The 18,500-nt window shown below is 39.7% G+C and overlaps 1 protein-coding gene across 9 annotated transcripts in view; it reads right to left on the bottom strand.

Annotated features, from left to right (window-relative positions):
* Positions 1 to 18,500, bottom strand: part of PIEZO2 (piezo type mechanosensitive ion channel component 2) — a 311,173-nt gene that overhangs the window by 61,734 nt on the left and 230,939 nt on the right. For all 9 annotated transcript variants that reach the window (XR_012659159.1, XM_075084668.1, XM_075084662.1 and 6 more), the window contains 8 exons: positions 12,048 to 12,280; positions 9,488 to 9,648; positions 8,365 to 8,541; positions 8,065 to 8,190; positions 5,846 to 6,046; positions 3,823 to 4,027; positions 3,578 to 3,679; positions 2,940 to 3,105 (listed from right to left, as the gene is read on the bottom strand). Coding sequence is in view for 8 of the 9 variants with exons in the window: in XM_075084668.1 (XP_074940769.1) it covers positions 2,940 to 3,105; positions 3,578 to 3,679; positions 3,823 to 4,027; positions 5,846 to 6,046; positions 8,065 to 8,190; positions 8,365 to 8,541; positions 9,488 to 9,648; positions 12,048 to 12,280 (1,371 nt within the window). In the remaining variant the exon portion in view is untranslated. The remainder of the gene's footprint in view (positions 1 to 2,939; positions 3,106 to 3,577; positions 3,680 to 3,822; positions 4,028 to 5,845; positions 6,047 to 8,064; positions 8,191 to 8,364; positions 8,542 to 9,487; positions 9,649 to 12,047; positions 12,281 to 18,500) is intronic.

Genomic DNA, 18,500 nt, shown 5'->3' with positions numbered 1-18,500 from the left:
GCAACTGCCACTTCTTTTACGTGGCAGTAAATACACATCGGGCTTCTCAGAAAACACATGCATACTAAGCACTAATTTTTTTATGCTTTGTAATTTATTCATAACCAGGTTGTATTCACTTATTTGTTTGGCTCTTTCTGACTGGCTTTTGGAGAAATGCCATTTTTCATTTCACTTGCTTGGATAAGCTTTGAACCAAGTTCTTGTCCATGTTACTAAATACTTAGACCATTCTGAAACTTCTATGGCAAAGTGCAAGAAATGTTTTTAGACAAAGTCCTTTCAGTTCCAAATTGTCTTGGATGGAGGCCTGATACATACATTTTCTTCTGAGGTATATCTTCAGTGGATTCTCCAGAGCCTGAGAGTCCTTCTTTTTAAAGATTTATAATCCCTAATAAAATATTCAGTCACTTTAAGAGACTGTCCAGCCATTCTCTGGTGCTTCTTTGAAGCAAATTGGGCATTTAAGATTGCATATGTGCAATATAACATCATCTAAAGCCTGGGGAAATCTGCATTGTAGTGAAAGCAGATACTTAATGGCTCAAAGAAAGGAAAGATACCATCAAGAACACAAGATCTATTATGCAGTTCCTACTAAAGGAAGGTCTGTTGACACCTATATATACCATTCTACAAGTATGTTCTCATTACAGATTCAGAAAGGTAACACTACGGACAAAAAAATAATATTACATCTTACCTGCCTGAGCATCTATAAGAAAGGATATCATAAACAGGAATTTCCTCTGTTCCTAAAATTAATGGGTTTTTTATTCATTTGATGGATTTTTCAAACAAAAATGTCCCTGTTCTGTTTCTTTCTCTGCCTTGTTCTTTTCATTCTACTTCTCATTCACACAACATAAAACTATCACAGGAAACAGTTGCACAGATTTCTGTATTTAGCTGGAACAAGTATAAAGTGATCACAGTTTATTTGTTCAGCTCACCACTACTAACGGGATTTTTTGGTTTTCTTTTTTTTGTACTATCCACCAGCAACATTGCTGACTGCTTAATACAAGTTGCAAACTCCCAATTAAATGGTTGCATATCGTTAATCATCTATACACAGGCCTATTTTGTCAGCACATGCCAAGCAGTGTGTTTGAATGGATGTGGTGCCACCAATGACTTCAAGCTGATGCATATGAATCAAAACACAGAACTTAACCCAAAGAATTGTGGAGAGGCAGCAGGCCAGTTCAGCTTGGACTTTGCTTTCCGTTATAAACCTGACTCTGACTCCCATCCAAAATCTTCAAAGAACATCCTCTGTGCTACGAACTTTTCACGCTTGGCCATTTGGGAATATCTTCTACAGATGACTAGAAATACCTATCAGATTCCAGGGAACTCTGAAAAGAAGCCAGAAGAGGCTGTTTAAAAAGCAGTGATTTTCTTGCCTCTTTTTCCCTTCTGAAGAGAGCCTTAAAATCTTTCTCATCATTAATGAGTTTTTTTCACAATGATTTTTTTTTCCTGGACTAAAAGGGAAAAATGTCATATTTCCTGCCAGCAACCATGTCACCAGTGATGTTCTTTGCCGGTGACCAATCACATCAGTGTGCCTGATGCAACTACCGCATTAGCTTTTGCTAACATGGGCACCACCACAGTGGCAAGAAAAAACACATGTAGCCCCTTTCATTCACATTCACACATTCTTTTCAATGAAGCCCTATTTGGTAGATGTCTTTTGAAAAGCATCCCCACTTGATGGAGCATTTTGAAGAGAGATTATGACTTCTCTCTTTCTGCTTATGTTACTGGATCTAGAGCACTGTGTAGACTGGAAATACTCAAGGGGAAGAACTGTTCACCCTTCACCCAGGAGTGACTATAAATCTCTAGACAAATGAGTCGATTGTGTTTCAGTGGTCTGAAATTGAGAATTTCACTGAAAGTGAAATTGAAAAAGCAATTTCAAGATAGATTTGGCCACCATTTCTAACAGAAACAGCAGGATCAGCTTAAAGATCTTGAGAAGGGTTCTGGTGAAATAAAAGTTTGTCAGCAAAAGGGAGATTTTGCTAGATCTTAGTTCAATTTTTTTTTAATTCCTTTCCCACTCAGACCTCTGTTGGTAACATGCATTCACAAAACAAATGTCTAATCTGACAAAACACAATTGCTAAGAAACCTTTCTCTTCCCATTTATTCTTGTAATGCTGCATCAAACTTTCAGAGACAAATTAAGAGTATGCCCTGCACAACTCAGAAGAGCTGAGCTAATCTGTGTTTGCTGAAACGATCACACAGGAATGTCTCCATTGTTTGAAGACCATCCAGAAGAAACTGTCTCAGGCTCTGCCCCCGTTTTGTATTATTCACCTGCTTAAACACCCTTACATGAATGCTGAGAAACAGGAAGACACTCCAGTTGTCCTTCCAAGACAATTTTAATGGTCTTATGCCTAGATGAAATATCACAAAGGACAGTCTCTTATATTAGAGTATTATTTTAATTGTACTTAAGACAAAACTCAGCAGGACGTGACTGACAACTTTATGGGATTAAAGACATACATGGGCAAGTTCAGACTACAATGGATGCTTGCTAACATGCCTGTGTTTTGGGCGAAGCAACCAGAGTGCTGAAGTCCACCATAAACACTGTCCTACAGGGCATTCATGGAGGGAATACATGCCTTCAGGCAAATTTATCACTCAACATCCCTCTGGGGAGCACTTAAAACAATCAGCAGTGTTAGGAAGACTTGTTTTCATCAGCCCTTTTCTAAACCAGAGGCTGATTACCCAGAAACTATCAGCTGTCTCATACAGCAGTAAAAAAGGTATGTTATGGGATGGGAACATACATGAATATAAATTCCAAGTAAAATTGGAAGCTGTAAGAATTACTTTCACATTAGAGAACTTTACAAAAAGGAAGCACTGTATTTTCCAAATGTTTAAGATTTAGTTCTTACCGGCAGTGAATGAAGTCAGGAACAGGATTATGCTGGCTAAAAGATGCTGCATCAAGATTCATGCAAATTTCCACATTGTCTCCAGCTATGATTCGTACTGCAGCTTTATTTTCATCCTCAAATGTCTGCCTTTGTAAGGATGCACACAGCAGCAACATGAAATCATCTAGGAGAAAGCAGTGGTTGCAAGGAAAAATTCAGTCATTAACTTAAGTGTAGGGAGTGGTGATGATATATTATAACATAGTTACCAGACTGTTTTCCCACACTTTGAACTTCCAAGACTGTGCTATTTTCAACATACTTAACACCAATTTGAAATTTATTATTGTATTTAGGTTTCTCCCCTGTCATCTTCTATGATTTTTATTGAGAAATAAATTAGAAAAGAGGAAATAATTCATACTTTTTGATGTTGCTTTATAAAAAATGGGGTACAGAAAAAAAAAAGATGCAGAAATTACTTATTCTTTGAATTTTTCTACTTCATACAAAGCCACACTTAGTATTCAGTCTGCCATAGAATATGCCAGCTTGCTACTGAAGAGTGAATAAAAGGCTGGCTTAAAATCGTACTGTACAGATGTTTCAAGCAAAGGTCACATAAACACTTCACAACTACATGCTAAAATACTTACAGACAAGGAAGACGGGGTTTGGTCTCACAATGAAGTCTGGGAAGTATAACCACTTTATGATGTTGGAGTTGAAGTTGGCATTACCACTTCTCCATGGATAGTCTGCATGACAGAAGCATGCAAAAATGCAATCAGTACTTTATAACAATTACTTCATCCTTTTCTTCTGAATACTTATAAATTTTCCAGCACTCTTCTGTAAAAGCAAGCAGCGGTAATTGTCCATAAAGGTTAAGTGTCCTTACCTTTACAAGGAGCAGGTGGGATGCCAATGCAAAGGAAGTACTGGAATGTAATGATGCATGCCAGAAAACAGCAGTATTTTGGCCAGATCTCTGCAATAGCTTTTCTTCTGCGTCGATACAATACAGCAATCAGCCAGAAGGCATGAATCATGGCATAAAAATCCATTCGTTGACCAATTACATTCACTGATAGAAGAAAACATGTCTGGGAAAGAAGTAAAGAAACATAAGCAACATTTGCAACCTGATGGCTAGTCAATACAGCAATGCTAAACTATTCTGGATTCTGCCAGACTGCTTGGACACGTGCTGGGGCTGACTGCAGGAACCCTGTGCAAACCAACACGCTGAAACAGTTTGTCTCTCTCCAAAAGCAACCTCCCCTACCCTACCCCAACACCCCAAATTTTTTATACTCTTCTATGAGTGTCAACTATATGAATAGAGCACTAAAGCAGGTTGGTTTCCATTATGTGATATCTAAAGATAGAGAATGGAAAGAGCGTTGTCACAGTAGCCTATATGTGAAATGCTTAATTGTTGCCAAGCAAAGCACATATTTGACAGCCATATATTTTGATAGCACTTACAGATGTGAAAAAGACGAACTATTAAGAATAACAACAACTAAAGTGTGTCCTCATGTGGCGACGCGACAAAAAGAAAAGGGATTTAGACCATACAACTTCTACTGGCTATAGACAAATCAGTCAATCTTTGCAAGGCAGCTTTAGTTCTCCATTCTTCTAAAGAGCATTTCTGCTCCCAGAGAGCTCCCAGAGCATTTCTTTCTCTGGCTCCACTTAACGTAGACCCTTCATTCAGTGCCACGAAGCATGTTTTCAAACTTAGTTAATAATTCCTAGTGAATCATTTATTCAGCACACTTCACCATTTTGATTTTATTTCTCCTCAGATTAGGATGAGGTTAAATTTATTTCCTGAAGGAAATAGCTTGCTGATTAATTTTTATTTTCACTCATTCCTAATCCTCAGACTGGCTGTGAACACCTTACTCTGTTTATCAGTAGCAAGAGGTGGTAGTGTTTAACAGATAGGTCAAGAGCATCATTATGATTAGGTTTGGGATGCATTGGCCTAGGAGTTGCCTTTTGCAGATAGCCATAGAAATTTGTGACAAATCACGTTTTCTGTGTATTTCACTGTATTTTTGAAAGTACATTTCATCATTTCATGTGTCTGTGAACAACCAGATAAGGTAAGGGAACAGAGATGAAGCTGGTTGTTTGTTGGTTTTTTTTGGTGGCACTTGTTCAGCAATAGCTTGTCTTCAAGGCAGGTTCAGTTCTGATGTTTTGCTGCTGGATTGGGTGACGCAGATAAAAGGAATACATTAGCTGAGCCTAAACCCCAGCAGCCTTGGCCCCTGCTGCTGACAAATGGACAAGCAGATCTTCTACTAAATAAGACACCTACCAGATATTTAGGATACAACATGGATCTTCAGAAAATTCCCTTCAGTCATTGTACCTGCCCTTCCTAATTCTCTGTGTGTTTCTTGTCTATTGAAAAGTTCTTTGAGAAAGAACTTTGTCTGACACTAGTGGCACAAAGCAGCAATAACCTTCGCTGCAGCTCTTACTCTGCTGACAGCTATGGTAACAAGTATAAAATAGAGGATGCATTTGTGCAGCCACAGGCAGAAGCAGCTTAGAATTGTTTAAATAGAGACAATGGCCTGCTAGCCTCTGCTTTCTTCTTCTGCTCTTGCAGTCCCTGGCTCCCTCTGTGTGTGTGTATGCATGAGATGGTATGCCTCAATTCTGTCCCTTGTCCCATCTGTTATGCCTTTTGTTGAGTTATAAATAAGACATACAAAGAAAAGCAAGAGGAAAACCACTACTAGCAAGCAGATAGATAGCAACTGTGTCAAGGTCTAACATGAGTGATGACTAAGAAGCATCCAGCTATCAAACATAGTTCAAGTTAGTATTAAAAAATAACACAGTTGAAAGGTTTGGAATGATAGTCTGAAGAAAAGTAATATATAGTGGTGATTTACCTCCAAACCAAACTTGTAGAAGAAATAGTTTATGAAATACTTGACACAGTTTACCAGTCCATCATCCAGATGTGCTCTTGTAATATCATGGAAAATGGTTTTAGTCACAGGTGCGGTAAGGTTATTTCGACATCTGTAGTACTCCTGGTGACGGTAGATTGTAACTTCAAAAGCCAGAATAGCCAGCATCAGTAAGTTATTCTATGGGAGACACAATCAGAAGAATATTAAATAAAAATCAAAAACACAAGACGCTATTAAATTTTCTGATAAGCATAAACCCATGAACACACAAATGAATGTTACCACTGATGGCTTTCATGCTCCAGGATGTACTGGCACCTATTCCCAGCTACTATTTTTGAAACAAAGTAAGGTTCCTACCACTTCCTGGATTTTGATGAAACATACTGACACACAGAAGACACATTTAAAGACATTCATTAAGATATACTATAACGAACACTAGTTGTGGAAAGGAAGGGGAGGGAAAATGCATTGACCCATCCATATGCCCTCTCACGTTTCATAGCTTCTCTTAAGATACTGTCCTTTGCTTTGCAGGAGATAGAGGGTACAAGCATACACAAAGCCACCTGCAGGGGTTCAGCTAACAAGCACTAACTTCCTAAAACTGCAAGGATGCTGGGCAGCGCAAACATATCCTGGATACTCTTTTAAATGAACAGTCTATCTGCCAGTCTTCACTCAGGCACAGGTCCTTCTGTCCCAAAGCCACATTGACTGGGACACAGGCCTGAGTAGCTGTGAAGTGAGCTTTTTTCTCTCAGGAGGGAGATCTGCCCTGTGGTCAGTGGAAGAGAGGTATTAACCAACTCCAAAAGTTGGTTAAAAAGACCAGCTCAGAGAAAGTCCCTCAAGAAAGCCGTAACTGAAGCTTAAGAAGCTGAAGAAGCAATCACCAGATCTCTGCTCACTGGTAAATATTTGGGACAAGAATGTCCTGAGTCAGGTTCCACTGTTTTGGTTATTTTTTTTGGGGGGGGAAGAGGTTCAGGGTTTTTTTTACAAGAAGTTATTTTCACTTGTCATCCCTGGGCTTCCTATTCTTGTTGGGGAGAGTTTTACATAATCCATCGTAGATTGGCTCCTCACTTCAACACCACAGACATTTTTAATGTCTGTTATTAAAGTGGCATAACAGAAACACACCAAGACTTGAAGCTTGAGACCTTCAGGTCTAGCACTGAACTGATTTCCTCTATGTAGAGGAGATATTTGCTAACTCAGTGAAAACCCTGCTCGAATAACCTCTAATCCCAAAGTATTATCTATTTACAGCTGTAAAGCTCCCAGCATCAAGCCAAACAGCACTAGGCAACTTCACTCTCCATGCAGAACTCTTGGGTCAGTAATTGCTCTTCCCCACATATATTCTTATCTGTGGGAGGTGCACAGCTAAGGGAGTGAGGGGCAGAGGCACCACCAGGGCCTGATATATTGACCGCCAGAGTTTGGCAGGTGTTGCCTACACAAAGCAAGCACACAGAGATAAACTCCCAGGGAAGAAATGAGGAATAAATCTTGTTAGAACAAAAATTGCTGTTGCTCAGTCAACAAATGTCTGACAACCTTGAACTGTGTACACAAAATTTTGGAGATTCATTAAATTGAGAAGAAGCATGCAAGATTTCCCTGGGAGCTGGCACATTCTCATTGTAAGTAGGGTTTTTTACTCAAGACAGGAACAATAAAATATTGCTCACAGGCATCAACCAAAAAAAAAGAAGAAAAACAAGAGACATCCATTTACTAATGTCTGAATGAATTATTCCCTTAACTCATTAAATTTTCTAAGCTGTGGCTAAGGAATAAGCACTTAAAAAAATTAACTGCTTATAGCATATACTGTCATTCAAGGCAATTACTCCAATTAGACCCATCAGTCCTTTGGTACCTGAAAGCTATGTACCTCTTAATTACTTAAAGTTCTTAAATATCACATTTCTTAGAGTGCTTTTAACAGATGGTAGAGTCAGAAAGCTGCACTTCTACATGCAGATTATCTTAATTGGTACTGAATCCCTTCTGGAAATGTCCTGTGTAAAGCTTTCTGCTGTCTCTTCCCCTCTGTACTTCCCTATTATCAATGGCTTGCACTACATTTTTTTTTGTGTGGCAGATGATTTATTTCAAAGACATTGCTAATTTCATCACAAATAAGAAAATATCTCAATAAAGATAATTAAAGAAGTTACCCTTAGGTACACAAGCAGGGGATAAGACTTCCTCAATCCAACCCACTCTGCAGGATCAACTGGCCCACTGTAGAGGACTGAGGTTTTGAGTTCTTCTAAATTGACCTTAGTTTCATTCTCTCCCGGCTAAAAAGACAATGCAACAGTTTATAAAAAATGAGTTTAAGGCTGCTTGGGGAAGGAATGATAACAATAATACATCAGGTGAATTGTAGTTTTCAGTACTTGATATGCTTCCTTTTGCTCTTCTTCATTGAAGAAGGAAGCAGTCAAACCTTTTTTATATGTACTTTTACTCACCAATGTACAGTTACTGGAAAAAGTGCTGGGATCAATAGAAGTGAGCTGGTACAACATTTTGCAGACAATAATCACACATGTCCAAACAGTGCAGATACTTGATGCCAATGGGCGAAACTGAGCATATGGCAAAGCAAGAGCCCAGGCAATTAAAAACACAAAGTTAAACAGAGACACCTGAAAACACAAAAACAGTATGGAAATTACATGGAGTAACAGGAGAACCGAGAAAGTCTGACCTTTTCCATGGTAATTAAAAAAAAATAATTCAAAAGAAAGGGATGGAGAAACTGTGAGAAAAATACTGAAAAAAAACCCCAAAACATTTACAACAATATTCACAGTAACACAGACAGAAGTGGTAAGTGAAGGGAAAACTTAATAGTCGGTTTAGGAAGAATGCTATCTCCTACTTAATATTAGTGCTATTAGACCCACAAAACTGCATACCCACAACAGACATGAACTACGAGGGACCACATGTTGGTTCTGCTGCTAGTACACACATGAAACAAAGAAGAGATGATACAGAGTGGTGTGTCTCTGGAGCCCACCTTCATCCTCTTGACCTTTTCCCCCCCAAAGATGTGAGGAAAAGGACTTTTTATTTTGCTTTTTAGCGAATCTTGTCCTACTACCCTGTTCAAGGAATGGCTATGTCAGGAAAGAACACTGCCCACACCTAAGGCACATCTAAAGGCATTGCTCCCTTTTTCTTTAGGTGCAGTTCCACATTCCTGTTTCTTCAGCACTATACCCAGTTTAAGTAGTTTTCCTAGATGTCCCTTCCCAATCCTTTTCTACACCCGTCACCCCTGGATGATGCCCACAGCCTGCCTGAGCAGTGGAGGGATTATGTTTCTTCAGTCCAGAGAATTAGACTAACAAAACCTTAATATCTGGAGAAAAGGGGAGAGCTGAGAATATCTAGGCAGATAGAATATCACTGCAGAAGAAGGTGTCAAAACAGGTCCCCAGCAGCTGGCAAGCCCAGCTGGATCCCACAATTTCAGTAAGGTCTGACATGAGGAAGGTATCTCCCTGCGCTTAGGTGTGCCACTTCACAGCGGATGCTGACAAGCCTCCACCATGGGTAAGATTTTGATAGTGGATATTTACTTGCCTCTTTCACTGTGACCCAGATGATGTAAGAAGAAACAATTTTGATGATGTGCAGCTCCAACAGCCACCACACAAAGACTTGCATCTTATGAAAATACTCCAGGAATTTCAGAAACAGCACTGTCAGGCGGTCGATCACCAGATGCCACTTGTTCCTTAAGTCTGCAGAGGTGTTCAAGCAGAACCATTGGGAGGAGAAAAACAGAGGGTCATTGTAAAAAGGAATGCTCCACTAGACAACAATGAGCTTTCTACTTCTTTTCTTCTAGGCCTTAAAGTAAGACATGAAGTAGGCTAAAGATATGGCTCAGTGGTTAACTAAGACAAAACGGGGCTGAGGCCCACTCAGCTGTGGTGTTCGCTCTTCTGACTCAATTTCACTGAAAGGATTCCCCACTTCAGAAGTGGTGGCAGTGGCTTCCCTTGCCAATTCTGCTTTTATTCCTCTCGAGCCCTTCTCGGTCTCCATTTTCCTCCAGTGTGTCTGGACCTAAGCTTAGGGATCTCATCCAGGAACTAGATCTGAGATACTCCAGCCCTGGCCGTTATGCAGCTCAGAAAGAACATGATTTTGTTTCATGTTTGGAAGCTATGGACCTACTCTGTTTTCAGAAAGCACAGACTGCTACTATCCAGAAAGCTTTTCAGCTAACCTGCAAGAGATCCATGAATATTAGTAGGATTCTTGTCATATGGATTTAGACAGCTATACTATAGATGTCTTCATATGTCAGAGCTATCTAAACTGCCTTGCAAACAGCACACCCTCCTAGAGTGTGATTTGTGCCATCCAAGGACAGACATCTAAAACAGGCAAGGCAAATTGCAGTCCAGTTGAATATTTCTCTCAGTTGACAAGGGTGCTTTAGCAAGTTAAGATCCTAAAGTTGGTTGAACATATCCCTTCACAGACATTATTTTGCTAAAAAATCCATCCTCCCAAATAACACCCCAAAGAGCAAGCATGTGGCAACATCTATTACATGTGAGTACATATGACAATACATATGCTGAACAGTGCTCTCCAAGTGCCATCTTTGCTTGTGGGCTGGGTATAAAACTGTTTCACCAGGCTCACATATATTTGTATAATGTCTTCACACTGTATTAGGGGTTTCAGAAGCATTTCGGAGATTTGGAAGGACTTTGCATGCTGTGATAACATTCTTACAGTTAACATCAGAGATGGAAACATTTGCAGGTGACACCAAAACACATCACTGTCTCACTGTATAAGCTGTAATAATGCAAAGGAGTTACCAGTTTCTGTATGTAATTATTCAACTTATCTGGTTATTTTATATATAAAGGAAACCAAGATGGTTATTCTGTGTATATCTTTGTGAAGAACACATGTACACTTGTGTAAAGAAGCAGACTTTTGGAATACCTGACAAGCAAATTCAATTTTTTTTCTCTTCTCTTTGGTAGAAATAAATGCATGTACAGCTTAAAGATGGATCACACATGGCAAGCAGCACCTTGTGCTATTGCCAAGCCCCACTTGCTGTGGTATAGAGAGGGCCCCAGGTCAAGGCTCCAGGTCCCCACTTCCCTGCTTGCATGTGTTGCTGCACAGGGTAACCTCCAACAGCTGGCCTCTGTCCCCAAGCCCTTCCAGCATGTCGGGGTGGCCAGAGTGCAACAAATGCATCACTTGTCATAGACTGCATGAGACCTGGCCAAGGAAGTTTTCCATGCCCCAAGAACACCTCTGTGAGGGAAGATATCCCAGCCAAGAGAGGTAAATAGTTTCAGTTCAGCTTCCCTGGGGCAGCTAAGTCAGATGGGCTGCCATTTTGCCTTGACAAAGACCCTGTCCCTATTTATGTGTCACAGTCCTGTGAATATTGAGCAACTAAATCTGTGGTAAGGCCATTTCCAGACAATACAGCTTCCCTGGGTGTTAAATGCCCTTCCCTGGTTTTCACTCATGGCTCATATTCCAAACTGAGTTACGGAAATAATTTATGTTAGGAGTTCATCCTAGCAATATCAAGGATGACAACATCAGCCTTACCCATATCTGCCCTTAAGTATTTTTATGTTCACCTGGCATCAATTACACATTCCATATTCAGAAGTGAAAAACATGACACTCATGTGCACATGAATAATGAAACAAAGCCATTGTGACTTCTGGAGTGGAGTGTCTTGAAAGCATGTAGTATCAGAGATTAAATATGTATGTGTATTTTCTTTATTATAAAGAGATTTCACTCTAAAGGAGTTCTTAAGATTTGGGGTAACCTTCTATAAATCCAACCCAGACCACCTAGAACAGTTCCCTCCTGAAGAATGAGGTGGGGTTTTTTTTTTGTTTGTTTTCATCCTCTCAGCATCCTACAGAAACAGTATGATTTTTCCCTAGAAGAGACTGTAACCTGTTGAATAATTGACAAGTAGCCATCTGCTCAGTTTAGGCTCTTTTGGCAAAGGCTGTATGTAAAATTAGAAGGAAAACCTGATGATGGAACTGAGCAGGGATGACCAAGAAGGAACCATCTGTTGTCTCTGTTCAATACAGCCAAAGAAGGAAATTTGCAGTCTCCAGAGCTTACCTGTAATTTCTTCTTCCTCTGATTCATTGTCTTCATCATCATCGTCTTCCTTGTCCTCATCTTCCTTTTCTTCTTCTTTTCCTTTTTCAACCCTCCCTTTCCCTCCCTCCCCCTCTGGTTCTTCCATTCTTTTCTCACCAGCCTCTTCCAGCATTTTATCCTCTTCCTTTTCTCTGCTGGCTGTTAAATTCATCATAGTTATATCAGGCAGGCTTCCATCTTGGTGCACTAGTCTGTTGGTAAATAGCAGCATGTCAGAAAAGTGAGCAATAATGACATTGTAGTCTTTTTCTTTTTCAAGATGAATAATTAGAAAAAATAAACCATTAATGGAAAATGCCTTAGAAGCTGAAAAATTAATGATTCTGGTACTTTCTCCAAACATACACTGCAAATTGAGTTGGAATGTATTAGTAACTACTTCTCACTCAGATACTAATGGTTAGTTAGTAATGAGTGGTATTGACACTTAAACTTGACATTTTCCCCACTGGAAAAAATGGTCAGAGTTTAAGATGTAGAAGCATGAAATGACATTGTTTAATAGGAAACATTTCATGACTTCATAGGGGACTTACTCATTTTGGTGGTTTGGTATTTTTTTCTTGAGGCTGCTCAAAGTAATCGGAACAGAAAGAAAAAAGGGAGATGAGAACAGAGGGGTTACAGAAGAAGGTCATCGACAAACACGTCATGCTACATCACAAGTCATAAAGCATTCTCCTACTCCATCTGCAGAAGCCTTCTGATGCCAAGAGCATGCCATCATGACATTCACAGGGCGCTTCTATAAAGAAAAACGGAATTGCGGCACAGATGGAAAGGGGGCAACCTATTTACACCAGTGCTAAACATGGTCAACGCTGTACCATGCTGTCAGTAATGCAGCTGAATCATCACAAGCATCTGACTGACTACTGTAAATGCATTTCCACCTTCTTTCAATTGAAAGATGTAGCTGGGAAGCCAAGGAATTTGCAAGTTTTATTCCATCTATAGGTTTGGGAACAAACAAAAGCAAAAATTCCATGGCTGTGGCTTCACTGTATTTTACTGTCTGTCTTTGATAGCGCTGTTCATTCTCTCTTTCTTTTCTAAATCTCACAGAGATTTTTTCTTAAATTTCTAACGCCTCTTACTAAATCTATTAGTAATTTTCAGACTACCAAAACTGGGCTACAACTGATTTGACACAGAACTGGTACTTCTCTATTGCCATGGTGCCAATTTTTCTGAGATTTGTTCAGTATATATATTTTCTTTACTGAAGAGACATTTTCTTATGGCTTCAGGTATTTTCTTTTTTTCCGCCCAGCTGTGATGTTGGGACTCACCTCCCACATTTGCAGAAAGCCCACTTCTCCTAATTTCCTGATACTACGTGCTTTGCCGAGCACAGTGCTTACTGCCATAAATACTCCCTTTGACTATGACTTCTTGCAATAAAGTCTCCCTTTGGCAAATGCATGTCTATACGATCAGGTGACTGAATGTTTAGTTATGCTATTGAAATTACTACACTCAGCATACTTTCAAGCACCTGTTAGACTGTTCCTGGACTCATGCCAGTAACTTTAATATGCTACAGTACTATCTCAGGGATTTCTTCTCCATGATGTGAAATTCTGGCATATTACCATTTAGACAGGAAATTCTGTCAATTTTAACTAGGCTTTTTACAGTTCAAGAAACTAAAACTCTAGATTTAACCATCTGATCATTAAAAAAAATAAGAGCATAGGCTAAGCAGATAATGAGAAAGTCAAACAGGCAGAATCATCTTTCCAATATTTGGGAGTTGCAGTTTCTTCAAGATGGAAACTTTGGTGGCCCAAATGAGGGCAAAACTACAGAGATTTGACTAAACAATCCTGAAGTAGAAATACCATACCAATTACCAAAAAGCAGAAAAGGTGATTTAAAAGAGAAGTTTAACAAGACAGTCAAACAGCAAATAATCTCACTGAATAAACACATTCATGACAATGATTACTAAAATCCCTCACCATCAATTGGGCAATGAATCTGAGTGTCCAATAATCTGAAAATCTCTTATACTCAACAATATATTCAGTAGCTCTGGCTACTGGAAATAGGGCTTTTTGTCCAATATACTTTCTTTTCATATTTAAGATAGCATATATACTAAAAGGATATTCAAATCTCTGTATCATTACTAAACAATAATACTGCCTAAAATGACATCATCTAACTTCACATATCTACCTAAAACTCTAATAAAGTACCAACAGGATGGTCATGTGTAAAGAAGGGAGAATGAATTTTCAGTTTGGTTCAAATGTTATGGAGATCCCCGCTTACTATAAATCATCAGAGCACATTTGAAAGGCAATGCCCCATGAAACGAAAGCATCCATACGATCAGATGTTTTGCACAGGTGCAATTGCATTGATTTTAATGATGTATTTCCCCACCTGACTTTTATAATGGAAAAATCTACATTCACACTGGTGTAAATCAAGGACTTACTGACTTACCTCAGTGTAAACTGGACAGAAACACAGTAATCCTATAGGATTTTGTGTGAGAGGACTAATCTTTCTCCGATTCGTATAACTCCCATTCATATCCAGGAGATCCAGAAGGTGATGGGGTTATAAAGATGGGTACATGCAATATATATACCTGATAAAGCCTCAGTATGAGCTTAGTTTTCAGTATGATGCTGCTTAGTTCTGTTGACATCAGTAAGCTTGAGCATGGGACTGTGTGTTCAGGAGATCCAAGGCTAGATAATAAGCCCTGCCCACTATGCAGAAAGTTAGTCTGCTTGGACTCTTTCTTCCCAGACCTCATCATATATTGCTAGGGTTGCTTTTCCTCTTTTTTATTTTTTTTTTCCCACTGAAAGGTCACATGATATCATGTAACAAACAACACTGAGGTATCAGGATATAAAAACTGCACTAGTTTAGAATATCTAAGACAGGCTACCCATATAGGCTTCACAGCAACTTAGATGTAACTTCAAGTTGGAAACCACACACTGGTGCGAAATTATCCAAAATAACAGGAAGGAATTGTGTCTGACACTTAGGAAGAAAAATAACTAAATAATAATGCAGACAACAAGCCTTGAAGGTACAGCTACTAATGGTTTTAACTGAGAGCATTTCTTTCCCTCAAATTCATTAAATAGGGTGTCACTAATAAGAAGTACACTAGTAGATCTAGTTTTATGCATCAAAGCAATTTCAGAGGCACCAAAATTAGGCATGTGCCCCAGGTCCTTGCTGGACTAGTACTTTCATTTATTTGTAATTTGCTAGGGCAGAAGATTAATTAATAACAACTTACTAGATGCATTATGAAGCATCTTTTGCCTTTGATAATTTTTTGCAGTTTATGAATTGCTTGAAACTTTCTGTCCTAAAACAATTTCTCAAGTATCTGTCATGCAGAACCTGAATAAAATAAAGCTTTCTGCTCTGCAGAACATTAGTGACCCACCTCCTGAATATTTGTCATGCACGAGGCAAACTGAGCACAGAGTACCATAACTCTATTGGCAGAACCCCGAGTGCTTTCCCTGCCCTTGCAGGGGGTTTTGCTGCCTGCAGCCAAGGCCAGCTGGCTCATATGTGCTGGGTAGTGTGCAAGCCAGGAAGCCTCAGAGCAGGGGGTCCCTCTCCTTCTTTTGGGAGCTGCTTTCATGCTGAGGGTTTTGCCCCTGCATTGCAGCTGCATCGCAGCTGTGCTTGCACCTGCTCCCATGCCTCCCTGACCTTAAGCCTGACACGCAGACTGACTCCCTGCCTTCACGTCCAATCTGGTGCATCTCTGTGGACCTGCTGGGAGATCCCAGGCTGTGGCTGACCCTTGTTACCATCTCCAGACATGATCCTCGCCCTCAGTTGCTGGTTCCCATTCCTGACTCCCTGTGGGAGAGAGCCCAGCCCTGCCTCCTAGTCACGCCCCTCAGCTCCCAGCTTGCCTGCCCTCATGGAGCTGCGTGCCCTCGCCGCTCCCTGCACACGGCCTTCCTACAGAGCAGGTTTCCAGCTCTGGTGAACTTTTAAGAACCCTGGCCTAAAGTGTGTGATGACATTTGAAGAAGGAGTGTGAACAAGACACATAACTTCTTGTTAGAGTGGGTAGTTACAAATATCTAAACAAACGATTTTCTTGGTTTTTTCTGTTTATATTCAGTAGCAACAACAAACTCAGAAGTCCTTCTAGTCTCAAAGCTGATTAAACAAAAGCCCACGTTTACTCCAGTCAAGTATTCTGAAAGAAATCAACTTTATGGAACGGTTTTCAAGATAATGTCTATTATAAAGGGATGACAACGATGACAATATGGGCTTTTGTATTTTGGATACTGCAGCACCCAACTCAGCCTATGAATTAACATCCTTAGCATGCAGTGGTTTCAGTGTACTGCATGTTCCCCTTTTGTCTCTGAATCAGGAAATCTCAGACCGTAGAAACTCATAATACATACTGCACATTTAATTTACCTGGCCTTCAAATTCTCTTTCTTAGGTGCTTGTGAGTAAGAGAGGGATATGTGTCTCTGTGTGTCAGTGTGTATGTGTGCACATGCAAGCATGCATCTTCCCATGCACAAACAAAGGGTAGATAAACGAGCCTCCTCAGTCAAGTCTGTTGTCTGCAGCCAATTACAAATAGCACCAATTATTCCTGTACTGAGGCATGGGCAAAGTTTAAGAGAGGAATTCCCAGCTGGGAGATGAACTCGTAACGTATACATATGCAGGAGAGATGTATTAACTGTTTAACTGGCTTTAGGAGACTACAATACCTGAACAACATTCTCTCCCTGCTTATTTCACAGTACTATGCTGCAAGAATATACTTTAAGACAATTAGGAAGTACAGAAAAAGTTAAAGTATATTTGTTTTAAAGGAAAGGAAGAATTGAAGTACCCACCTATTAATTATTAGATAAACACGGCCATTGACTTTGGCATGGCTATGAGGTGGGAGATGAAAGCGCAAAAATGCATGACATGAAAATGGGAAACAGAGAGAGAGAAAAGGAAATGATTAAACAGGAACAAATGCACTTTCCTGTCTACCAAGAGAGACACGTTGTCGTAACAAAGGACAGTCTGAAAGCTTAACATACACCATGCAGTGAAAAGTCAAGGAAGCTTATAAATGCAATACTTCGACATTTATTCCATACGCAACTTCAGTTAGAACTGCAGGTTCTTTTCATAGACCCCAAAATATAATAACGTACTCTACTGCTTTATCTCAAGTAGCCACAGAATATTCTGCATATTTTTAAAAATAGCTACTTTGCTTCTTTTTTTTTTTTATTTAAAAATGTTTATAAGAGAGCATCATGCCATAGAAATTATCTGCCTCACAGCCTTTATCTCTGCCATACCACAACTCATGGTGCAGCAAGGAAATGGGCTTGGGCAGTCCTAATCAGAGGATTTTTCTTTCTCTTGCAGATGTAAAATTGACCTTTTAAAATCACCTTTATAAATAGTTAGAAGTGCCTCCCTCTGCCAGTCCCAGTGGGCCAGTTTCTGTTCCCTCCATTTGCAGCTGGCAGAGCCTTTCCCTTGAACTCACTCTGCAAACTTTGCTCATGTGAAGCGGCATCTTACTATATGAACAACCTCAGCAATTTCAACAGGACTCTTCAGTTAGACACAAACATAATACCATAATCAGCAGTTCAGGAGGAGATGGAGGAACTGGAGCTGCTTTCCTTATTTTCAAGACTAGCTCTCATCTGCTGTGGTTGTTTTAACAGGTTCACTATCAAAAGTATTGAATTCTGTCTGCTCACTCATAATTGAGGTTCAGTTTCTTCATTTAAAATTTTTTGTTTGTTGCAAAAGAGACACAAAAGCAGTTTTGAAAGCTAAACCAGCTGCTGACTGAATGCTAGTGTTTGCAAAGCAAAAGGAAAAATGAAGTTTTAGTGGCTTTGTAAGAAAATTGCACATGTACTTATGAGTCTTTGTGTTTTAATTGTCCCTGCAACTTATTTCTACTGCTAGTATTACTGTTAAGCTGGAGCTGGTTGTTGTGCTAGTTCTTATCCAGCTCTATGCATCATCAATACAAATGTCAGCTGAGCTCTCAGCCTGAAGCTTTGAACTATAAAGTTGGCTGATGCTCCGTACTGGTTTATTGCATCAAGAGGGAAGACAACAGCTGGATCTTCGTATGTCAAGCATTGTTTACGGTAATACAAACCAGAAAATACTTTAGACACAGTGATTCTTTTCATGCCAGCATTTGGAGAGCTGTAGCTAATATTCTGGTATCTTTCATGTATAACAGAAAGATTTGCAATCAGTGGTTTCACAGGCAAGAGGGTGCTGTACCACGAACCCACCTAAATCCTTGGATTGCCACAGGTTGTCTTTTCCCTTCTGGGCCTGCTGGATCACACTAGGAGTGAGGTGGAAGCTGTTTCTATATTACTGAGCACAAGTGCA

The sequence above is a fragment of the Phalacrocorax aristotelis genome, chromosome 2, assembly GCF_949628215.1.
Source record: "Phalacrocorax aristotelis chromosome 2, bGulAri2.1, whole genome shotgun sequence".
Classification (NCBI taxonomy): Eukaryota; Metazoa; Chordata; class Aves; order Suliformes; family Phalacrocoracidae; genus Phalacrocorax; species Phalacrocorax aristotelis.
The sequence above is the reverse complement of the archived record's forward strand: the minus strand, read 5'-3'. Positions and strand labels throughout refer to the sequence as shown.